At 56.8% G+C, this 24,315-nt stretch overlaps 4 protein-coding genes across 4 annotated transcripts; 1 reads left to right on the top strand and 3 right to left on the bottom strand.

Annotated features, from left to right (window-relative positions):
• Nucleotides 1-2,072: 2,072 nt before the first annotated feature.
• On the bottom strand, nucleotides 2,073-2,489 carry INS49_008349 (uncharacterized protein; the record flags this gene model as incomplete). The annotated part of the gene is made up of 3 exons (XM_043169093.1): nucleotides 2,073-2,300; nucleotides 2,357-2,381; nucleotides 2,473-2,489. 3 exons carry the CDS (start codon nucleotides 2,487-2,489, stop codon nucleotides 2,073-2,075), a joined length of 270 nt encoding a protein of 89 aa, XP_043026773.1.
• Nucleotides 2,490-8,530: 6,041 nt separating this feature from the next.
• Nucleotides 8,531-10,938, top strand: INS49_008348 (uncharacterized protein; the record flags this gene model as incomplete). The annotated part of the gene is made up of 4 exons (XM_043169092.1): nucleotides 8,531-8,597; nucleotides 8,947-9,036; nucleotides 9,160-10,002; nucleotides 10,067-10,938. The coding sequence occupies 4 exons, from the start codon at nucleotides 8,531-8,533 to the stop codon at nucleotides 10,936-10,938; spliced, it is 1,872 nt and encodes a 623-aa protein (XP_043026772.1).
• A 2,360-nt stretch (nucleotides 10,939-13,298) lies between these two features.
• Nucleotides 13,299-14,604, bottom strand: INS49_008347 (uncharacterized protein; the record flags this gene model as incomplete). Its single annotated transcript, XM_043169091.1, has 4 exons — nucleotides 13,299-13,738; nucleotides 13,844-13,962; nucleotides 14,040-14,173; nucleotides 14,254-14,604. The coding sequence occupies 4 exons, from the start codon at nucleotides 14,602-14,604 to the stop codon at nucleotides 13,299-13,301; spliced, it is 1,044 nt and encodes a 347-aa protein (XP_043026771.1).
• Nucleotides 14,605-17,364: 2,760 nt separating this feature from the next.
• INS49_008346 (uncharacterized protein) lies at nucleotides 17,365-18,435 on the bottom strand (the record flags this gene model as incomplete). Its single annotated transcript, XM_043169090.1, has 1 exon — nucleotides 17,365-18,435. One exon carries the CDS (start codon nucleotides 18,433-18,435, stop codon nucleotides 17,365-17,367), a length of 1,071 nt encoding a protein of 356 aa, XP_043026770.1.
• Between the last annotated feature and the right edge of the window lie 5,880 nt (nucleotides 18,436-24,315).

Below are 24,315 nucleotides of genomic sequence, written 5' to 3'. Positions count from 1 at the left end.
CCTCAGGCTGCGTCTCTTGCGTCAGCAGCGTGCGGCGGCGTCGATCTCTTTGGGGTCCCCTCCCTGCCCCAGGAGCCCTGGGTCCTGGGTCCTGGGTCCTGGGTCCCGACGTCCTTGCCTCTGCCGGGCCACACACCCTTCCAGAAAGCCCGTCGCTCACGGATCCGTCGGGGTTGCAATGCATCTACATAGTACTCCCAATGCGAACACCCACGAGGTCAGCGACAGCAACGACACGTCCATGCCCGCATGGGCTACGGTAACTCACCTCCCAGGATGGCTGCTCTGTCGCGGGGGCATGATTCCAGAGCTCTGGTTCTTAACGGCCGCCTCCCGGATCCGTCAATCCATAGTTCATCAAGTGGGTTGTTGAACTAGCACAGCCGTACAGCCAGCCCCCTTTCTGTCGTGTCCTGGCGCACGGCGGGCGGGAACACGGACAGTGCCTAGATAGGCTTCCGCTTCTTGTGTGACTCAACTACTTGTCTTACGTGAGGGACCAGCCAGCCAGCTAATCGCAATCGAGTCAAATCGCCGGCCACATGGAGAAATGGGGGGTTTTCGGTACTGGTACCCGCGATCGAAGTCGCTGCTAAAGGGACTTTTGGAGGTCGCACAGTCAGGACTAGCGCCACGAGTTGGCGTTATCTGGATCGTGTAATCTTTCCGACGGCCGTCGAGAGAGCCTGGGTAGGGGTGTGCACTTAGCCGTGGCTAATCATGGTCCCGGGAGTCGAGTTCTGAGCATCTGGGCTGCTGCGTCTGGTAGGTAGGCGTGGCCCAACAACATCTGGATCTTGTTTAACAAAATAAAGACACAGAACCAGCTGTGTGCAGATGGAGACACCTCCTTGTCCAGCCTGCAAAGCGGGAACAAGGGACTGCCCGTTCACTCTCCTGCATTCGCCCAATGCGACACGAACAGGTCCCCATGTCCTGATCGACCCTCAGGGCGAAAGTTGGTGTGGTTGTGGCTGCGGCGGCACATCCTCGGCCGTGTTGGTTGGTGGGCCCGCTCTGGACCGTCTTGACAGATTTTGATGGCGGAAATTCCATTTTCGCTGGTCTGAAATTGTCTCAAGGTCCATGCGAGTGTTCCCGGTATCCCGAGGTCATCAGGCTCAGTCAGGCCCCTACCTGATCCGGAGGAATGTGAGAAGCCCGAGGGTCCTCGAGCCGTGGCGTTTTCGAATCAGGCTCGTCTATCAAACCCGTCTGATGGAAGACCCAGTTTGCGATCGGTCGATGATTCGACGATTCACGTCGAACCTGGCCAGCCAAACTCCAAGGGCTTCCTAGGTGTCAGCTGGACGGGTCGTTGCGACGCTGCGGAGGCCAATGAGGTGTTCTACTTCTGGACAAACCCATTCACAGAGTTGACCCCTGTAGCGCCCGTCTGGACTTGGCCTGCTACGCGCCAGGCTTAATCCTGGTCCTTCACACCCTCATCTCGTGCATGCCTTGACTCAAGCTCTCCATCCACACCCTCTTCACGTCCCGTAGCGGTGCTGGAGTGCTGCTCCGTTTGTCGTGCTCCCGCACCTTGGTCCCGCGACCCTGGGCCATCGCAGCCACTTGACAGCACTTACGATTTCCGAATATGCGAATAGGTCACATACGCTTTGCCACATGGGATATTCTCGAACAGCTTCCAGAACAACTTCCTGAGCAAAACGGCTCTCAAAGTCATCATGCTGTGGAATGCTTCAGTAACCGAGTTCTGACTGCAGGGAATCTCCGCTCAGAGGGGGTCTAATGTTACATACGAGAATGGCTGGGAGAGAGCCGAAGGCGTCTTTCTCTACCGAGCATTGCCCTGGGCAGCGCAGAGCATAAGCTGCTCTCTCCCTGGTCATCTGTACGGCTCCCCGGCAGGCTTGGTACAAAGCTGCTCTGGGTTTTGCTTTAGCTGGTCATCCATCGACGTCGTAGTGGCAGTCCTCCGAAACTGCGCTCACTGATGTATTTCGACATTGGTGGGCGATCACTGCGTGCCATATTGTTGATGCCATACGTGACCACGGGTCAAGCAAACCAATGGTCAAGCCGTTGGGAATGGCGAGGAGAGCATTCTACCGCCCATCGTTCTTGCCGTCTTCGCAACTGGACCACTTGTGCTCCCACAATATGCCCTGGACAAGGCGGTCGTGAATATGGTACGTCTGCGAAGCCGGGCCTTGTGACCACAGGCGCGGTCCGTCCATGTTTGACTTTGTCGCATCGATCTGAAGTGTCTCGGGCATCATATCCACCACTCGCATTCCTGAGCAACAGTCGTGATGACCGCCATACAATATCACCTTGTTCGTCATCAGATGTGAAAACATGCCAGTCCCCACTCGACACAAACACGAACAAAGTACTCGTGACGGACGGCGACACTGATTGACCGCGGGTTAACGAGCCCCCTTGGAGCACGCCCTTCCTGCGTCGTCAGCGATGGATGCAGCTGCGGCTTGGCTCTGGACGTACATGCAGCCCGCGTGCATTCCGGGGGAAGTGACTGTCCTGGAGCTATGTCTTACCTACCCCTTTGGGCTAGAGGCGGAAACGACGTATCGAATCTTTTATCGGCATGCCGAGACCTCGGACTCGTTGTCATCAATGTGCCGCTGTGGTGAGCAAAGGCAGCAGGCAGATGGACGGGTCATACCATGCTATGGAAAGCGAACACGCGGCAGGCTTGTGGACCTTGCTTCACGTATTGAAGGCACTGTTCCCGGGACAAGACAAGATTTCGAAAGAGACTGACAAGTATTATTACCAGGTATTATCCTGCCGACATGGGTTAGGAGCAAGCTGTCTTTGCCATGCGTACTAACGAGCAGCTAGTGAGGTAGCTTGTGACCAGATGAGCTGCAGCATGTAGATTCAATGTTCTGTGGCGTCAAACATCGTGCAAGTCGCGGGTAATTCTGAAGAAAAGCTGCAGGCCTGATCTCATTCATGTCTCAAACCTGGGCTGCCCGGGAATTCCCTGAGTGAAGCTTCCAGCTGTGCGCTGTGTCGTCTGAGGGCTTTGAGCCGGGACCCATCTAAGGCATGAATTTGGAGAAGTCGAGTCTCGCGTCATGTGTCAACGGTAGTGGGGAAGTCGTGATTTCGCGACTGGAAGATTCCGAACCGGGCGCCTTTGCTGGTGGTTATCTCGGTCTCTGAGAGGATTCGGGGCCCAGTCAAGGCACGGCTTGTTATTGTCTGCAATCTGCTTGCACGCAATGGCGATTGGGGTGAAAGAAGTTGGGCATGGGCTGGTATCATGCCCCGAATGATGATTCCCGCGAACCACAGCAAGCGGCACGGGTGCTCCGTGGATCTTGTTGGAGTGTCCTCTGTATGCGGTGGTATGTAGGTCGAGGCTGCCAGGGCGCTGGAGAGTTTCGGGAGCAGCGGCAGCGAGTGACAAGGACGGCAGCGCCGTCGCAACGGCCCTCTGGAAGCGAGGGTTCGCCAGACACCAAAGCTGCGAAGCTCCAGGCCTGTGACCTGTTCTCGCAGCGATACCCTAGTGAGGACAATGCGCCGTCGTTGAGTACGCCAGTCGAAGGTGAACGGCGTCTGTGCGAGGCAATTTTCCTTGTAAAGTCCGTGTCCTATAGCTACCTAGGTACTTTGTACCACGATATAGCGTACCGTCCCAAACGTTAAACCAGCGAGCCTCAGCCTCACGGGCTCTGGGAGCCAGGGAGCTTGCTGTGAAATCCGGCGCGGTAGGTAGGAAGGGCCCCAAATAGGTTGGGATGTGCTGTACCGCGCAACATGTGCAGTTGCAGGTGGCCAGGTGTGGGCCTGTAGCTCGAAACGATCCGAGGCGGAGGGAGCGCATTAGTCCCATCGACAGGACTCGCAGGCAGCGCAGCGTGCAGCAGCACAGTACCGCGGCGTGGTGTACCGTGCTGTACCTTGCGCAATAGTAATTGATGAGATGATGATTGGCGAGTAGTGGGGTCTGTGACTGACTGATGATGGGTCGCTCGGTCGGTGGCAGTCGACGTCAGCTCAGGAGCTCGAGAACAGCGGTGCATCGGCGCATCATGTCGGCTGAAATCTTGAAACGCAGAGCGCAGGATGTGATTGGAATGGAAATACAGACAAGGGGGTAGCTTTCTGGATGAGGAAGGCACGCGCTGCTGTGCAGTATCGATATCATCAGCAGCAACATCGGCAGGACCGGCGGGTGCGCGGGAAGAGAGGTACTCTAGGCCCCCAGGCCCCTGCCATGGTAGCTACTAGCTGCTGACCTGCAGGCATAGTGGCTTCCAAATAGTGAGTGAGGTAAGTCCAGACAGCCCAGAGCTACCTATGTAGCCTGCCTGGGCATCATCGAGACGGGCTGGAGTGGGCATGTATGTACGTACCGTGGTGAATACACGCGCACGATACGCAGTCCCATGTGGTATGGACTTGGGTAGTAGCCAGAGCAGTCGACGACGGGGGTACCATACCGTACGGCGCATCTGCCAAGAACTGTGCTTCAACCCGCCAAAGTGCAGCCTCGCGTGGGCTCTGCTGAACAGCCAGCCAACCGTCTCATCTTTTCCTCACCGGTGCGTGATCCGACACTGGACAAGGTCCAGACCACCGTGCCCTGTCACGCCCTGTTTGGCCCGTCCCAATCCGTCGGGGAGTGACGATGCTGGCCTGGCTGGCAGGCTGGATGGATGGAGCCCAAGCTCCCTCGGCTTTTATCACCTTGGTTCGCTCCTTCGATCCATCCCTCCAAGGCTCCGAATGGACTTCTCCAGGCAATGCAGGGGTTGAAGATTGGGTTGTGGGTTCCAGGTGATATAGGCCGCGACCAGGACGGACACTGGAGCCTGGGCAGCAGAGCCGTCACATCTCGGAAAAGTTGCCTGCTCCCTCCCTGGCCACCCTGTCCTGGTGACGGGGTGGGATGCGCAGGAAGCTCGTCTCGATCGGGCGCTGCTTGGCTGGGGGCCCGAGGCTCTCCTCCCCTGCCCGTCTGCTGTCTGCTCGCCATCCATGGGTCCTTCCTCGGAAAGCTACAGCGGCACATTACACGGACAATTATACGCGCAGATATCTGCAGAGACAAAGAGCGCACAACATATAAACGCATGTATGCAATGCGTTCTACATCGTGCTTTGTTTTGGTGGTGATGTGTTATGTATGTATTCATGCGCACCCAATATACTGGCTAAGTAGTCCCGGAAATGGAAGTCGAAATCGACGCTGAGGCGCGCCAGCATCGTCGTGTCCTTCCTGCCGGCGTGTAGACTATTAAGTTGGGTATTGTGTAATAAAAGCTCATTCGCGTCCAGGCGGGAAAACGAGGTGGGATATTTGCCTCATTCTTGCTAGTGTCAGCTGCCTCGTCCTGTTTTGCTTTCCTGCTTCTGTTCCTTCTGACTGTTCGCGTGCATCTGAGCATGAGAAATCCCTGCACAATTCTCATGCCTGCCTGCCCGCCAGCCTGCTCCTACCTCGCTGACTGACTGCCTGCAGGTCAGCAAGCATATTCTACTTCTCATCGTCGTGGACAAACATCTCCCCGGAAAAGACAAGTAAATGATGGATAATAATTCAGGCCGTGCAAAATACACAGATATTAAGTAGGTATCCGCTGTAGCCGCCCTACGCCTCGAGCGCTCGATGGGCAAGGAGCTTCAGCTCCTGTCTGCCTTGCGCCTTCACCTTGATAGCATGCGCTACATCCAGCATCTCTACTACCAGAGTCTCTGTTTCGTGCCCGGCGTCAAGCCGGAGCAACTACAGGAATGCACGCTTGTATAGACCGGGTCATGGTCGTCGCACAGTACAGTACCAAGTAGCTGGTCCAGCCGGGGTCTTGGCTTGAGTCGGAAGCACCATGCCTGGCTAAACCTGAAGGGGAAGTAAATTGGAAGCTGGGCGGAACCACTGGCTGCTTCTGGATTGCTCTGCAGCGGCGGCGCCATCAAATGGCTGGCTGGGTAGCTCATGGGATGGCTATCGGGACATTGCAGTCGCTGCCTCGTTCCAAGGTTCGCCACGCCCACGGCCTTGCAGGCTCCTGCCAGAAGGTGATGAGAAAGAGGCTGCAGAGCATGACGTTCGCCACCAACCCCGGACGCCGCGAGCACCGAGAGTCTGGCTTCCCATGACCGGGCTGCATCTACTCTCTAAGAAAGTGCCCGCGGCCTTTCGCTGTTGTCTGACCAGCAGAGGAAAAGTGACGGTGCCTTTCGCTTTCGCGCGACAACGACAACGCCGTCTGAGCCTCCGCAAGCTTCAGCTCTACCGGGGTGATCCCAAGCTCTGTGGGGTATCACGGACGGAGCGCGTACAGTAGCGCCATGAAGATATCTGGGTACTCTGATACCTTTCACGCCGTACCTTCTGTACCATGCAGTCCCTGCTGCAGCTTCATGCATCAGCTTTCACTTCAGGCTGGCGTAGACAGGGGCTCCTTTCCCATCCCGTCTTCCCATGGGGTGCCATGGGGTGCCCCGTACTGTACATGTACCTGCCAGGCCTGCTCCTGCTCTGCACACCCACGCACACACACGCGCACGCTCGCACACCCCCCTCCCAGGATGCTGGGTAGGGGCATCGCTGCTCACTCCGAGGAAGGAAGGAAGGAAGGAAGGAAAGAAAGACACAAAGAAAGATCGGGATACACAGTAGTGAATAATTGACAGGGCCGACTGCTCTTGTTAGTCTGTCCGCCGATCCGTCCGTCTTCCTGTCTATTTGTCTAGTCTGCCTGGATTCGCGCATGTATTTTGCCGCGGTGCTTCGTCTCCAGCTGCCCCGTCGTGGCCTTGACATACTTGCAGTCCGACAACGATCGCGTCCTCCGTTTGTCATCTCTCTGCTGGGTCTCGTCGAGGCAGGCGAGCCAAACCATCGCGCCGTATCTCGCCGTATCTCGCCGTATCTCGCAGATTGGGATCTTAAACCCAACCTATCTTCTTCACCTACAGTACACGGCGAAAGCCTGCCTACCTGTCGTCGCGACCCGGATGCTCCACTCCATCCATCGTCATCCGCTCACACGCATCGACTTAGTACCCTCACACTCACACACCTCGGGCTCACACCCTCTGGCAATCTCTGCGCCACAGCAAGGATATTGCCAGTACACCAAAGCACTGTCAACGCCCCAAATGCTCTGAGCAGGCCGGAGCAGCCTCCACCACCCCAAAGGGCCTCACTGCCCGCGTCTGGTCCCCTCCGATATTCAGAGACAGAGCAGCACAGCGCAGAGCTTCCACCACTGCCTGTCAAGGTTCACAGCGACCTTGACTGCCAACCAACCCCCTGTGCCACTGCCGAAATCTCGGCTACACAGCGCCTGCAGCCTCCACGACCCAAGAGTGCACACGCACGCGCACGCGCACGCGCATATCGAAAGACTTGACGTCCTGAGTGAACCTCTTGCTCCACGCGTCTGCCATCCACCAGCGCGTTCGGGCCAGAGGCGTGGGCGGGAGAGACGCCATCGCGCCCATCGGACCGGTGTCGACGACAGGGCAGCCCGAGAAAAAAGCACGACTCGAATCCAATACGGGCCCTGGGCGCAAGCAATCCGCCTGTGCCAAAAAAGCCCCTCCGATCCCATTAGTAACAGATGCGACTGCTGACTTACCGGCCCCAATATTTTTGATTGCCGCCAGTCCCATCGTCATTCGTCAGGGCTATTTCAAAAGGCTCCGATTGATCTACCTTTTCCCCTACCGGCTTCGACCCTGTATCCTCGACCACTCCTCCAACATCTGGCCAAAGTGCTCTCATACGCAGTTGGCAGACAGACGAGACAGGCACACATGCATACTTATATTATACAGATCTATAGTCCACGTTCGATACTGACTTGAGTCTTCACCTCACTGGATCAAGCCGACCTCCACCACCACCACCACAACGGGAAAGGAAGCCACTTTCGTTTGTTCCGCCCTGCAGCCCGCCCCACCAGCTTTCCCGCTCTTCGCGTGGTGGCCCTTGTCAACCGGCCACCTCTACAAAACCACACACCACGGACCCCCCCCCCCTTCTCCCCCCTTCTGCAGTCCTTGCTTGCCACCAACCAGGCCAAAACGGGTTCGGCCCATTTCTTCTTCGTCACTACCACTGTACTTTGCCGGTAGCATTCGACGTGCAGCATTCAGCGGTCCAGTACCGTGACCCGGCATCGAGGTACCACTGTCCGGGAAGCGAAGCGAACGGTCCCCCTTCTTCTTCCCACGCACCCACGGTCCCCCAGACGCCCAGGACGGACTGACCAAATCCCCGTTCAGCGGCGCCAGAAGGCAGCGAATACCTTTTCTCCTTCTCATTATTCCTCAATAGCCAAAAGTCAAGGCACTGGGGTTCGTGCCAACCATTAGGTACGCACACCACGCACACGCACGTCCGGCCTGCCCTTGCCCTGCCCCTTGCCCTGCCTGCATCAAATCGCTGTGCACACTCCCCAAGTCAAGCTTCGCAGTCTTTGCATCCACTTCACATCAACCCTCCAACTATATCAAGACACGTCGTTTCGCCGACCCATGGACTTGGGTGCCGATACTGTCGCTGCTGCGCTCAATGTACTCCGCACAGCCTAACGCTGCTGACAGTGCGACAATCAATCCTGCTGCTCTCGCATCGTCCGGTAAGTTGGCCGCCACCCTCCCAAGTGTCATACATGAACCATCGCGACCCCTCCCGCTGAGCCGGGGCGCGCCCTGGCCCGCGCTTCGCTTCGCTGCGCTTCGCTGCGCTGCGCGGTGCTGCCCTGTCCCAGCATCGCCGGCCACCGCAACGCGACCATCGCAATGCATCGCATCGCATCGCCTCGCTGCGCTCTGCTGCCCACCGCATCACTATTGCAAAGACCTGCTCTCAACCCTGACTGTAGATCGATGCGCCGCCCCCAGTCTTTTAATCTCGCGCCGCATGGCCCCTTCTTTGTGTTCTCGCTATTGACCATGGCCTAACGATGCTGATGCGCAGCCTCGCAGATCTGCTAGATCAGAACTCAAGAGGCGTCAAGAGGAGCCGGTCGCCGGGCACGTACGAAGCGCCGTCCCCTGGTCTGGCTGGGGATGAAGGTATGTCGTGGTCAATTTTGTGTAGCTGTGTCAGGTCGCCATCGACATGTCTCATGTTACATGATCAGGGCAGTGCGACACGGGCGTGAGAACCTCGGGCTGATGGCGTTGTCGCGCAAGCAGATCGAAACCCCAGGAAACGCGGAAAACCCATGAAATCGAATCTTCCCGGATCTATCTCAGAAAGTCCTACCCAGGCGCCAGTTCCGATGCAACAATCAATCCCACCCCAGACCCCTCAATCCCAAAATGCACCTCTCCCGGGACCACAACCCAGCTATACGCCATCCCAGGCGTCAGCTTCCTCGCCGCCCAAGCCCACCCCGACCAAGTCGACCCTGAAGGCGCTGCCCACGGTGCGGGACCACACCACGGATCAGCTCGGCCCAGGGGGCGACGAGTACCTGCCCCGCGAAATCGACGAGAGCGGGGAGAAGAAGGTCATGCCCAACGGGCAGCTACTAGGGGGCCGCGAGTATCGCTGTCGAACGTTCCTCGTCCCGAACCGAGGAGACAAACTCTTCATGCTGGCGACCGAGTGCGCGAGAGTTCTCGGATATCGCGACTCATACCTGCTTTTTAACAAGAACCGATCTTTGTTCAAAATCATCGCCAACCAAACGGAGAAGGACGACCTCGTCAGCCAGGAGATTCTTCCATTCTCGTACAGGTCGAGACAAATAGCAATTGTCACGGCACGCAGTATGTTCCGTCAGTTCGGCAGCCGAGTCATCGTGAATGGCCGGCGAGTCCGAGACGACTACTGGGAAACGAAAGCCAGGAAACAAGGCTTCACCGAGGCCGATCTGGCTGGGGAGAAGAGGCCTGGCGCGTCTAAGGCCCGAGAGGCGGCGGCGGCGGCTGAGCAGAATGCGTCCCTGCTGGGTGGTCCCCAGGGAGAGATAGTTTACAGCAACAACCCGGCACAGTTCGGTGGTGCTCCGCATCCCCAGCTCATACAACAAGGTACGTTTGGAGGTGACCCAGTTGGGCACACATTGGGCGGGAGTGCACAAGCTAACACCGTCAGAATATCCTGACTCCCGACGGACCGACTACTCGTCCATACTGAAGACTGGGCCTCGGCAGGAGATCACAGGCCCTCCTTACCAGGACAGATCTCAGCCAACCGCGATGCCTGAGATCCACGCGCAAGCCCACCATGCTGCAGAGTACAACCGATCTGTCAACCAACAGCGTGAAATGCGGACCGATTACATGAACAACATGTGGCGAAGGCCTCATGAGCAGCCCGTATCCGCGGCCTTGACCCAGCCTGTCAGTGTTGGTACCGCTGACGCAAGCATCCCAACGTCCCGTGCCACGCAGTCGCCGCACGCGACGTCGGCAGGGATGCCGCAGCAGCACTCCGGGCTAGTCCCAAGCCAGAGTCCTCAGCTAATGATGACTGCGCCGCCGTACTCGACCCCGATTCAGGCCCAAAACCCCATAAGTCAGTCATCGACGATGAGAGGTATGGCCCAAGTTCCAAGCCAGCCGCAATCAAAGCCAACAAGCTTGTCTTCAGGGTCCACCGGCAGCATGCCGCAGGCGGCTCAGGGCTATGGATATCAGCCTTCGAGCCAGATGTGGCCACCAACGCCACAGACACCTCAATACGGGTATACCCACAATCAGCAGGCGCAGCAGTCCCCCCACCCGCCACAGAGCTCCACGTCACAGATGCGACACTCGAGCACCTCTGGCTCGGTACCGCAAGGCGGCATGCCCTACTCCGGCATGCCGGGAATGGCACAAGGCTACCCTGCGCCATCGCCGTACGACCATCAAACGCCGCGTCAATACATGCACCAAGGCTCGACCCCCTCACCAGCTGTCACGCAGGCATGGTCAGGGCAGCAGCAGCAGCCGCAGCAGTGGTGGACACAGCAACCTCAGTAGTGGGAAAGAGTTCTCGGGCACCCTATCAGGGCGAACAAGCGATTACTGTGCGAAGCTGCGGGGTCCGAAAAGATGGGCGAAGACGCAGACACGATATAGCCCGGTTACGGGAGCCCCTTGTTGTTGTCATCACCTCGCCTACCTTGAGACGCCCAAGCGGCAGAGGAAGTTTGGGGCAAGACTTTGTGTCTTCGGGATCACTGGACAACTCTGCACATCCGAACCACGAACGCGAGTCCGAACCGCAAACGAAGCTACGGCCTAACTTGATCTTAAACGCATGGGATGTTTGAACGAGATACGCATTCGACAATAATCTTTCACGAACGACTACTTTTTGAGTGTACATATGGTCTGGTCTTGTCACCACTGTGGGCAGGGGCTCAGAATACTTGCATGCGTTAAATCCCGATGGGCCCAACTCACTGACAACCTCATGGTCCAACTCGATGGTTTACGTACAGTTTGAGCGACCCATACAGCGTGCATTTGGACTCGCTTACGTTGAAGATATACATGATTGATTTGTGGAAGTCGCTTAAATTTGGGGGGGTTGCTCGATGGTGTGGATGATACGCAGACTCGGGTCTGCGGTTTGCTGGTTGTGCTGATACCCTACTCTCCTGTGGTGTGGTCAGGCTTGTGCGGTCGGCGGTATACCTGGTTTCTTTCAGTGGTCAGATGGACATCTTTCTTTTTTTTTTTTTCTTAGTTCTTGTTCAGGTTTGGGCAGTCGGATATCCTTGGGCCATGCGGTTACTCCCCCTGATTTCGCATACAACGCGGCGGCATTGTGGGATGCTCCACTTCCATTCGAACTTTTCTACCATCGTTTTTTTCCTCGATGTGTTGATACCCGGCCCATCAGGCTTCGTGTTTACATGTCGAGATCGCAGATCTTGGACGGCTACATTCTAAGCATTGGAGGAGTTCATTTGTCACGCAGTTCTTTCCTGCCGATTCTTTTGAACTTCTTGTGTTAGTACACGTGGTTTATTCGTTTTCTGGCAGTATTGCCTCGCGCAATCTCACTGGGTGGGAGTGGCTGGGCATTGCTCTTCTCACTCGACTTTAGCTTTCCATGTTGAGTCACGTCTTTCTGCCAATGTCACCCCGGATGTTGGGCACAGCTGTGGAAAGGCTCTTGTATTCTGCTACTGTCCTTACGCGATCTCTCAAGGGCGAATGCGCGTCAGGCGCCGCGAGGAGGACGGCAGTCTTGCTTTAATATACTTTGCCCAATCTTTGCTTCTCTTCACCTGCGCCACCAACAATCATCGCCCCGCCAATTTTCCAAAATGTGCGTTGTCTGCTACTAACCAGGTCATCAAGCTACGACATAGCGGGTAATAGACTCAGTGTCGTTTGCGGAAAATTTTGTTTCCTGCTCATGTCGGAGCCGTGGCTGTGACGGAGAAGCAGCAGATACAGACATGGGAAGTGAAGTGTGGTGGACAGAAGCATGAGTGACGATGACAAGGTCCTAAGGTATCGAGCCCAGATGGACTCCAGCCCAAACACCAGACAAGGCACCAGGGAGCTCACACATCGAGATTGAATATACCTCACTGTGTCTATGCGAATTCTGAGCGCCAGGGCCCCTGGCAATGCACTCGGTCTCCGTGAAGACACACCCGTTTTGGGTGGCCTGACAAGGCGCCAAGTGATGAACCCCCAAGAAAAGCCAAGTAGTCTTTGCCAACCTTGAATCGACGGGGAGGGGGTGGCCGCCGGCCCATCGTCCCCCCCCCCCCCAACCCACCCCCTCCCCCCTACCCACTCCCACACACACACACACACACACACACACACACACACACACACACTTCCTGCGGGCCTCCCCGGGCCCCAAGCAGGTACCAACCAACCCACCTTAACCATGTAACGCGGGCGAGACCGGGCGCGCCAGGGCACGATGCAGGCAGTAACAAGCCTTATGCCATGTGCCAGATTTGATGTGATTGAATCCATGGCGAGCTGAACCCCAAACAGCTTCACCAAGAGGGGCCGGGATTCAGTGGCTAGCTAGGTAGATCAAGAGGTTGGGAACGGCGGGGGCGATATCGCGCTGGCTCTTCCGGCGGGAACGGGCGCGGTGATACTGGGTCAACTGCCTGTAGTTCTAATTCTCGTGTGCGTGTTGAATAGATTCACGTCTCCAGGCTGACCCAGGACGCCGTTCCCATCGCCTGATGCGAGCACCCCGTGGGGCGCCCAGCGCATTCGCCAGTTGCGTTCGGGTCTTTGGGCAGCAAACCCTTTAAACCTTCTTCCACTCGAGCACGAGGTTGGCTGCATGCACGGGGAAGCATCGAAGGCGCCTCTGATCCAAGGCGGGTCGTGGCTGGTGAGATTATCGACTAGTCACTGTTGTTCCCATCGTCCAGGGCTTCGTCCTCGTCCGGCCTACCCTGCCTCTCTTCCAGCTCGTCGTCGTCCTCGGCATCGTCACCTCCCCCTTCTTCCTCCTCCTCAGCATCCTCCTCCTCGTCTTCGTCCGCTTCCTCGTCAGGGACGCTCTCCGGGTCGCTGGCGTCAGCGACCTCCTCGTCGACGTCCATCTGGCCGCCGTTGTTGCCTTCCGTCCTGGCCTTCTTCGCGCGCGGCTGGCCCCCTCCCGCCGCGCTCGAGTCCGCGACCGAGTTCACGGTCGTGTCGGCGCCGCCCATCGTCGTGTCCCCGTCGGCGCCTGCCGTCGACGCATCTGCGCCCTCCTCGCCGGCACCCTTGGTGGCCTTCTTGGCCGCCGCGACCTTCTTGCGGTAGGTTGACCGCTTGCTGGTCTGGACCTCGTTGAATTCTGCAGCACGGGTAAAGCGTCAGTGGGTGCCGCGCAGCGTGATGATGGTGGAGAAATGGGTATGGTATTGTTGTTGTCTGGTGGGGTGGGGAGGCTGCTGCGCACTTGCAAACTCGGCTTCTACGCGCTCGCGCATGAACCCAAACTCTATGTCATCCAACGCCCTGAACACATCGGCGGGCATGACTGTCTTCTTGTTTTGGAGTGTCGTAACCTCGTTGGCCCTGCAGCGGAGAAACAGAATTGTGTTAGTTCCCCTGTGGACTGTGGGTTCCTGACTGGGTGGCCAAAGGGAACGTACGCGTTTGCTAGGTGGTTGATAAACACAGTTGCACTTTTGGTCATGGCCAGGATTGCGTTGGCCTGGATCTGGGTGTTTGGGGGCAGGACGCCCTTGGCCAGACGGGTTATTATGGACTTGGGTAGTTGTAGCTCCTGAGCAAAAGTTTCAACATCAGCACGCGGGCGCTTCGTATTTGTGGACAAGACCTGACTGCCTGGGCGCATCGCCGTACCTCAATGGGGATAGTGACTGCCTCCTTAGGGTGCCCGCCGCCGCCCGTCTTCTTGTCCTCGTCCTTGCTCTTCTCGGACGGCGTGGACTGTGATTGATCCGCGCCCGACGCGTGCCCTGCCGCCGCCGACGACGACGTCGGCCTCAGGGGGTGCACGGCCTCGGGGGTCTGCGCGAGGCCAGGAGGGGGCAGGCTCGGGGGCGGCATCGAGGTGTCCATGGAGGGCTTCGCGAGCCCCGGGGATGGCGTTGGGACGGCCGAGGCGGCTGGGGAGCCGTCTATGGGGGCGAATCTCGCGGATGAGGCTGAGGCGTCGCTCTTGCGAGCCGAGTCGCTCTTGCGCGACGACATGGTGCGTTTCAGGCGGGCGTGGCCTCGCGGGCGGAGGAGGTGCAGGAGGAGGTGGGGCGCAACCGCAAAGCACGCAGGGGACGAGATAGTAGTGCTTGATATGTCGATCTCGTATGTGATATCCTAGCAATGGTTGTTCTCTAAAGTCGCAACATGGATATGGTCTGCTTGCACGTCACTTGAAGTGGTTGGCTGCGATTGCGCGCGGCGTTGGACAAACCGGGGCGGATTGTTGTCGTCGTGGTCGTCTACATTATTAGTGGGTAACGGTGCCGAGTAGGGGAATTTTGCGACGCGACTTCTCACGCGTAGAGTGCCCAGAGCACGGGTCGGCTACAGGCTCTTGCACCCCACAGCAGAATACCTACCCACCTGGGCACCCACCGATCTAGGGCACTTCAGACGTACGAGGGTCCTCTTTGGTACCGTAGTCTAAGCACTATCATCTATCCCGTGGTGGATATTCACAGGCCGTCCAACTACCTAGAATTGGAATCAAAAATAAACATTTTCCTGATGCAATATTAGGTATCTGTAAAGACTGGCAAATACTTGTCACTTTGATCATATCGACTTGATAAGATCAATTAATCCCGTGCGACGTGAATGCTAAATCTGACTGCCGATGAAATCCACGCCGACGCAGCAGATGGAAAGCTGACTCGGCTGCACACGCGTCATTGACCGGATTCATCGAGTAGACGGCTGACTCGGCAGCTGCAGATTCGCATCGTAAACAATGCCACATGGAGCAAGTCGTTGAGATTCTGCCTGCCCACTGCCCGCCAGTCACATGCCTCCGATTCCTGATATAGAGTGCCCAGAGTGTGCCTCGTCATGAGGCTGATTGATGGCTGGCTGTCAGTCGTGTCAGTCGGGGGATGGGGGTGGGAGCCCAAGAAAATCGAACGGCAAGGAACAAAAAAAAAAAAAAAAACGGGGGTGTAAACTTTACCACCATCCCCTCCCTGTCTTGTTCGGTCGAACAGCAATGGAAAACAACCATGCCCCTTGATGGGCAGAATCAACCAGCCAACCCAGTCCAGAAGAAAAAAAGTTCCCTCCGCCATTGCGTACCCTGAGCCCACAGACCTCCGGCTGCCCGATGATCACATACGCGCCCGTGCCCCGTGCCCGTAGCTCATTACGTCGCATGGCACACAGGGCTCTTGTCAGGATAGCAGCAAAGATGGGTAATAATAATGCTTTTATTAAAAAAGGCTATATTTATAATAATTATTAGCCAGTATTTAATTCTTATAATTCAAGCTAAGTTATTAAAATAGTAGTAAAGATAGGTTATATCAAGGGTTTTTGTTTTATCTAAGTTTATACCAAAAGGCTGAGGAACTTCGGACTGTTTAAGAATACCCCGAGGGGGCCCGTGCGTAGTGCCTTCCTGACAGCTCTGGCCGCGGGAGGGTGACGACAGACGGGTCCCAACCAGGCTTACAATTATCATGGTAATCAGAACGCACGGCCTCCGCTCAGGGACCACGACGGCCGGCCTGGCTGGTTGGTCCGATTACGATGCGCACCGTTGATCTTGCCGTGGTTGCTGTCACCTATGGCTCCCTCGGCCAGACTAGTTCAGAGCCACAGACACCGTGATGGATACGGTAAATACGAGAACCACTCGGGCGGATAGTCCCGGCAGTTCACGATCTAGAATACTGAAAATGGAGAGCAGCTCGTGGCCACGGCTTGACCAGCACGGCGGATAAGCACGACCCGTCAATCTATTACGAGGAAAGCTTAAACACTCCAGATCGACAGATTTCGACCGGTCGCTGCCGTAATACTACGGGCGGTGCTTGGAGTGACGTCTAGATAGGGTTTGGCTCGCGAGTGTGAACTGGGTACCGATGTCTTGTTTTCTGATGGAATCGCCAATCTTGTTATTGGAGTATTGCTGTGACAAGTTTCTCGTGATGCGCAAAGAATGTGCTGAAACGAGTGGTGTTGGATATAGATGATGATATACACAAAAGTTACACTGCCTGGAGTGAGGAGAGGTAATAACATCGTGGTAAAAAAAGAAAAACAAGGCCTATTTGTCTGGAGGCCTGCCAAACACCGGTAGACAGGTACCGAGCTCTTCTTCTCGCGCCTCGCATCGGCTTCAGATTTGGGGTATATCCTCCGTAGCATTTGTCATGACATCGTATATGGAAAAAATGAAAAGGTACATAATAAGATGGGTATACGTGGCATGGGTGGGAGGTTCAGTACTAGACGACGTCTCGTCTAGCGCTCTCTGCCCACCGTCTGTGTTGCGACAGTGGGGCATGAATCCGATAGATTGCTTGGGAGGAACTAGGTCTGACCACATAATGGATGGCCGACCAATGTTCGCGTCCACGGCACATGGCAGTGTGGCAGCGGGATGGCAGGTTGAAACTCGACGAGATGTGACGAGCTGTCACTGCCGGCCGAAAATGGACCCCGCCAAGGATCGTCGGCGCTGCCGTCTTGACAGGCCAGCGCGGACTTTCGTCCCAGTTCCTGAAACAGCTTGGACAGCCGCTTCACGTCACCTTTTTCGGACTGTAAATGACGAACCGAGGTTGTATTTTGACATACAGGACACAACACCAAAAGCAAATGCGGTGCTTTTCGATGTCGATCCGACTTAATTGCTCGACATGTGCGCATTGCAAAATGCATCGAGATTTGATTCCGTATTTGGGCGACTCAGGACTCAGCCCCTGTGCAGACGCACGTGGTCTGGCAGAGGGCGTGTCCAGCAGCGCGTTGCCTTCAACCGATGGCTCGTCCGATCATATCCTGGCGGAGTTGGGGTGACCCAGGCCAATCATTCGAAAGTGATAGCCTTGGCGGTATCGACGACGACGAAAACACGCGAGAGTGCCGGTCGTTAGAACGTCTCCCCTGGTACTCGTGGCAGTCATGGGAGGTCCGTGGTGTCAGCTCCACATCAGAGTCATAGCTCCTTATGTGATCGCCGAGGCTGCGCAGGCTGAAGCTCGATCGCGTCCGCGTGTGCGCGTGTCTAGGTTGTTGGGGGTGGTTGGGTGGCATCTTAGAAAGACGAGAGGCTTGTCGCTTCGGACCTTGAATAAAAGGGTCGTCCCCTGGGACTGCGTCGTCTGTGAGGCCCTCGCGAGCATTCGGTGCCCTCGCTTGTATTGGCGTTTGCGGTAAGTCCTTGTCGAGGCTGACCTTCCGTCCATCGAGGCTTCTCTTCCCATAATGAAACTGTGTGCGCGGCGACCTAGGCGAACGCTCCTCGGACCGGCGAGCGTTGGAATAGACAATCACGCTGGTCGACTTCCTGGTAGAGCTGACTGATTCGTGCTTGACATGCCCGTTGTTGTCACCATAGCCTGTCAGGCCTGCATCGTCGCCTAGTTCTTTCTCATTCCGTTTGCTCTTCCAGGTTTCGATCTCGTCGTCATCGATAGGAGTGATTCCACGTCTGAATAGCTTCGACCGTCTCCGGCGGCATCGTAGACACACGAGGGCGGCTCCTATGACCAATATGACGCCGACGACCGACAAGACTGTACTGAGGATAATAACAGTTGTCCGGTTCCCGTCTGATGAGCCGGTGTCATTGCGATTGTCAGGGGAGGATGTAATGCTGGGCGATGCGGTAGCATTTGCCGAATTGCCCGAGACGCCGGCTGAGTTGGGGCCAGGTGTGTTCCCGCCGGTTGCAGCGGGCGGGTTGCTGGACTGTACTGCTATTGACGTGACGGTGACTGTTGCACTCTGCTGGACGCCGAAGTTTCCAGAAGGCAGCAGATCTTGACTCGACGACGAGTCCTCTCCTCCTTGAGACAGAGGCTGAAAATCAAAGGCCGACATGGGAGGCTGTTCAAGCGCTGTGCCTCAAAGAAGGACCTTGATGGTCAGGTAATGAGTGCTGCCTTGGTCGAAGCCCTCGAGTGTGATCCCTCGATTACTTTCCTCAGCAGCTGTGACTAATCGGGGAGGACCTCATGAGCATATGTGTAGCCTATCTTCTCGCTGAAAAAGATACTGCTATACAAGTCAGTTCTGGAGTTCTCGCTGATGTTGCAGCTCCAAGTCCGCATGCAGTCAAAAACCAATGATAAAACATAGCCTTATGTGCTTGACAGGATATTTGGGGCGACCCAGAAGGCATGGCCAAGATAAGGCCTTTTCAAAGTTGACCTCAAGGAATGATAATTGAATGAGACATATCGTTGCGGGACGAAAATACGAATTGCTGGAGAGGGGAAAAGTGACCTTGGGGCGGGGCGAAGGCTCGACAGTTCAACTGCAAGGGAACAGGGACAACATACATACAACCCAGCTTCGAGAGCAGGAGTGAGAGAATGAAATTGCCAACTGAGGATGTCGGCACCAAGTAGGGTGAGAAGAAAAGGAGACAGTATTTCACAAAGAATGTGGTTGAAGGGGAGAATGTGGGCCTCGTCGCTGCAAGATCATATAAATCTTCAGGATCAGCTGCGGGAGGCACTGGGCAGAGGCAGTCAGTCTGCCACGGCAAACCCAGGACATCTGAAAATGCGGCCCAGACGGTATTATACTGGGCAGCCGGTCTGGTGCTGACCGTGACGGACAAGGTTGCCCCGCGAAGAAAACTTGCTCGGGGTCGGATGCGGCAGCAACACGGCGATGGTGTGAAGCAAGTCTGCGTTGCTTATCATGAGATGATGCGAGGGGTACTTGTAGGTGAGAGGGAGGGGATGGCGGACCAGCCAGAGATTTATTAGCTGTTTCAATAGATGGAAACTCGAGAGCTTTTGGGTGATGGTGGTGGGGCTTGCGGTATGTCGGTGTACAAGTACCATAGCATGTACATGTGGCTAGGCGTGTAAGTGGGAACGCCACGCAGAGGAAATTCTCCTTGCCGGGATGGCCTGGTCAGGTGGAGCATATCCCGCGGTACCTACATAGTGCCTACCACTCCAGCACTTTGCCTGGTTAATTCTCGCAGGTGACCAATCACAACACAATTGCCGTGATTGCAGGTCGCAAGAGGGTGCAAAAGGTTCGACCTTCGACATTGGGATGGACATCGATGGCGGGTGTGCTGTCTGTGCTGGGCATGGCAGGGCGCTCAGACACCCCTCGTCCACGACGTAGGCCAGGAACAGGCATCGTTAGCGGGAGGCCATCCTGGTGGCCTGCGAGAGCGGCATGGCGACATGGGCGGGCTTTGCCAGCTTGCCTGGCCCCTGTCGGCCGCTGGGTCGCCTGAGATCTCGAAGCAGTGACACCTGGATGCCGCGAGATGATGGCACAACATCGATTAGCGGGTTTCCACTGCCTGTCAAGTCGTGGCACATGGGTATCTCGATCTTGTGCGTTGACGTCTGCATTCGGGGCATTTTGCATAGCAGCTTCACGACCAGGGCTTCGATTGAGGCCCAAGCTATAGTCGCTGCTGACAGTTTGGATCCTTGACTATGCGGGCCGCAGCCAAGCGCACACACACTGGCTGATTTGCCAGGCACAGTCCACATTGCCAGTTGGCACCGCTTGTGGTTGGCAGGCGCACCAACTTGTGAAGTGCTTGCAGATGTGCTGCAGATAGGATTCGCCAATGGGAGCCCTGAGAGCCACACTGGGTGTTTCCTCCCAAAGGCTATCTGACAAGAACAGGTAGGTCATGGCGAAGGAGGGCGGGCAGACACTAGCGAATGAGATATGACCAATCTGATCTGGGGCTTCCAGACCACCGCCTGTCCATCCGGTCTCTGTGTAAGCTCGTGCTGCGGCGAACAGGCATAACATGGCTATTGAATGGCCCGTCAGCAAGGTGAATGGCGTCGGACGTCGAGCTGTAAAGTTGCTGAAAGCCTCACGGCAGATGTGGGCTCGGCAGTCCGGGCCATACAATCTGCCAATATGTCGGAGGACACAACCCAGCGGGCGACAGGTCGACCTGAGCCGTGGGTGATCCTTGGGTTGCTTTCAATGCCTAGACATCAGCCGCATGTCGGGAGAAACGGCAGGCTAGGAGCTGGCCTCTTCACATGGTCAAGCCACCGTCTCAACGTCTCAATGGCGCGCCTGCTCCCGCCTCTATGACGGCAAGTCGCGAGTGCCAGAGTGAGCACTGACAGTGGCGGTGACCATGTTCGCGATGCTCTCAGTTCACAACGTTTTTAGATGTATGCTGGTGATGGCAAGTCAGGGCAGCCCATCGCCAGGTAGAAGCCTCACAGCACGGGCAGACATCGGCACGGAAGGAGGCCGAACCAACTCAAGTGTAGGCAGGCTCGCGAGCGAGCTGACATGGGTTGGGCGCTGCGGTGCCGGCCCCATCGGGGATTATCTAGTTGCGCCAACGCTGCCGGCCGCAGACGAGGGACGGTGTTCACGGCCAGGGATGTCAAAATAACCCGAACCACACAGTTGGGCTTCTCCGCATCGGCTGCGGGGATAGCGTGTTTTAGGTGGAGGAGCGCCGGCCAACAAGATGGCAGGACGGGATACATGTCGAAAGACAAAATCCTACAGCCTTTGGGGGCTGGTGCCAGGCCCTCTATCGTGGAGGTCGGCGATTGGGCTGCCGCCAAAGCCTTCGGCGCATGAGCGCCGTGGCCCAGAGCAGGAAGCTGAGATGTTGGTGGTGGTGTTGGTGTCGGCCGACCGTGGTATGCTGGTGGGATGGTTGGGCACTCGGAAGGGCATGGTGGTGGGAGTGGAGGTCCAGGCTCGTGGTCCAGGCTCGTGGTCCAGGCTCGTGGTCCAGGTCCAGCGAGATGGAGACCCAAGGCCGAAGGCCGCAGACGTGCATGGGACAAGATGGAGTGGTAATCCAGGTACCAGGAGAGGGAGCCACTCAGGTTCGCCGGACGAAGCTGCGAAGGAGGAGGAGGCTGTCATCACCTGAGCATCTGGGTGCAACGTGGTGACGGGGTGGGTGCGCCGCACATCGAGCATTAGCGCGTGTGGCAATCTCAGTCACGGCAGCATGCAGGCCTGAAGCAGCATCTGTGCTGTGAGACTGCACATAGATGAGGACAGGTGCAACAATCCAACGGTCATGGAATGGCCTGGCAGCTGCTCCGTTGTCCTCGATCGGCAGAAGCAGGGCCGGCCGGCCGATGTCTGGTGACGAGGCTTGACGCTTGACTCGGGAAGATGCAGTTGTACAGTAACCTCAGAGGAGCGAGTGAACTTGGTCGGCACGGTTGAACGGGGGCCGGGAAGACACAGGATAGCAAAGCTTGGAAGAGGTTACAGCTGGCAACCACCGTGGGATTGTGAACCGTGGGACAGAGCTGCTGGGCCGGAACTTCGAATTCCCTAATCGGGCTAGACCCCCCAAGTGCTGCCGCCGAGTACGTACTGCAGATCTGAGCAGGGTTCCGTGGGCAGCCGGTGGTGGGGGTGGAGGGGGGGAGGGTTCCAAGCAGATCTGGTAGACCCAGGTCTGACAGTTGGAAGACCGACTTCTTTCTTTCGTCCCGAGTCTCGCCGTCGTCGACCAAGATACACACATACTACTATAGCGTTGCAGAGGCCCATCTTGCCTTTTGTTTCGTCTCGTCTCGTCCTGGCACCACCGATCGACTTGCGTCAACATCTGCACTCGTCAAGATGCGGTGTGGCCGTTGAGACGGTGGCGTTTCCTCGACTCTCGGACTACTGTCACTTACCTCATGGCACACCACCAACAGCGGCCCGTGTTTCGGCGAGTGGGACGGGAGGGTGAGCGAGCGTCGATCGCCGGCGACAGGGACATGGAAGCACCTTCGCCCAGTCGTCGAGGCATTCATCTACGTACATCTGCGTACCGCTTTCTGGTCACAGGGACTGACTGCCCGCGCTTGCCTCCTTCCATCATGCTGTTTGGCACCTGGTCCCTGGCGAACAGAATGGCAGCACGCCTGTTAGCTGTCTCCTCGACTCCACGACCCCATACGCTGCTGTGGGTATCCTGAAGCGAGATATCATGCGAGATACACTTTCGTCTGGTCTTTCCTAGCCGTGTCGGGCATTCCCGCTCCTGGCCTGCCTGGCCTGGGCTTTTACCCCCGTCACTCCTCGCGGCAACACCTGACTGTATAACATCATTAACCGCCTGACTATTGCCTCGAGCATCAGGCAGTGTGGGTAGTAAAAGATCGTACTGCTACAGTGGCACAGCCTCGCATAGTGGTCGATCATGCCCGTCACGCTGCCGCCGTCCAGCATTCCCATCCGCGCTTATTATCATGCACGGCCTCGCTGCTGCGGTCCCTGCTGCCAGTCGGTCGGGCGACCAACCCCCCAAGATGCAGTGCGGTGCACAGGTCAAACCACAGGTCAAACAACAGGTCGCTCCTCCTCGCTGCAGGTGCAGGCCTCCGGACGTCTACCTCAATTCAAAGCTGACGCGAAAGCTTATGCCAATCGGCAATCGTCTCGCTCGTTGCGTGGGTAGCCTCCAGCCTCTACATCGATTTCCAGCCTAGTCTCGCATGCACATGCGCGTATGCACACGCACGCTTATGCACACCAATGCAGGAGCGAAACAGGCGCTCGCAAAGCTAGGCAGCTTACACAAGATTCGGTGCAAGCACCATCGCTGGAGCCCTCATTTAAGCAGATTGGCTTTTCCAGTAACTCCCTCTCGGCCGATTCATTGACGCCAATTACCACGACGATACTCGACCTCCCAAGACTCTCACCGCTCTTCTCGGCCATCTGTGACAGCTTCGGTCGCCTCGGTCGTTCTCCAGGGGCCGCCGCCCGGTGGAGTCGAGATTTCGTCTGTTCTCGATCCCGGGCTCTGAGGGATTGGCTTTCCCGACAGAGGAAGTCGATGTGACCTCAGGTCGTCTTAGCAAGCCAATAGTGTGGCCTGGCGTGGCTGGTGTGTGCAGTGCAGCTCCCGCCGCGTCCGATGCGCTGCCACGCCTGGCTGCGGCCCATCACGTGTCTGGCATGCCGTGGTGGTGACCTACTATGCAGCAAGCTATTCTCGGTCTCGCTAACGCATGACCTGCAGAAGGAATGCAGGTACGGCGCCAGCGGAACGACGGGGGCCTGCGAGGGGTTCTCGTGGCCCCTTTCTCTGCCACGCACTGCGTACTTTTGTAGTGTTTCTTAGTATTGTGGGTTCGGAACGCGCACGACGAAACAGGCCGACGCACGTGAGAGTAATGTGGCTGCATGCTAAGTAGCCTCATGTTCGCCGACACTGGGAGGGCCGATATTTTGCCACCGCCGAGTCATGCCAACCATAACAAGGCACGACTAACCTCTGAGGCACCTCACCTCTGATGGTTGAAGGATGACCACTACTCTGCCTTTCCTCTCAAACAGGCGGTATGCCCTCGGTGGCTTGCTGAACCCTGACTGCGGCGTCGAACAATGGTCCGAGACCGAAAAGGGTCGGCTTATGGCGGCCGACCAACGGCGTTTCAGCCAGTGTTGAACAACACGTTGAAACCTGTTGGTCGGAGACTTGCAGAAACGCTGACTGCCCAGGAGAAGGAGCAGAAATCCCCGCCCGAGCTGACCGACCATCACAGGAAAGCCCAAGGCTTGAGAACGGTACTCAATGCCTCGGTGGGTGGTGGGGGTGCAGCCGAGACGCTGCGCAAGACTATCCAAAACTGAGAAGCTTTGCAGACAATGCGTCAGTAAGCATACTGTTACTGTTTGTGAGGGCAGGTAGCATTCGGTAGGAAAGCCTCTTGCATTCTATTCGGGAATGAAAACCCCGTACTCAGGTAGGTAACCTGTCTTTGGTCCTTT

The sequence above is a fragment of the Diaporthe citri genome (genome assembly GCF_014595645.1).
Source record: "Diaporthe citri strain NFHF-8-4 chromosome Unknown scaffold_3, whole genome shotgun sequence".
NCBI lineage: Eukaryota > Fungi > Ascomycota > Sordariomycetes > Diaporthales > Diaporthaceae > Diaporthe > Diaporthe citri.
Note: the sequence above shows the minus strand (reverse complement) of the source record. Positions and strands in the feature narration are given on the sequence as shown.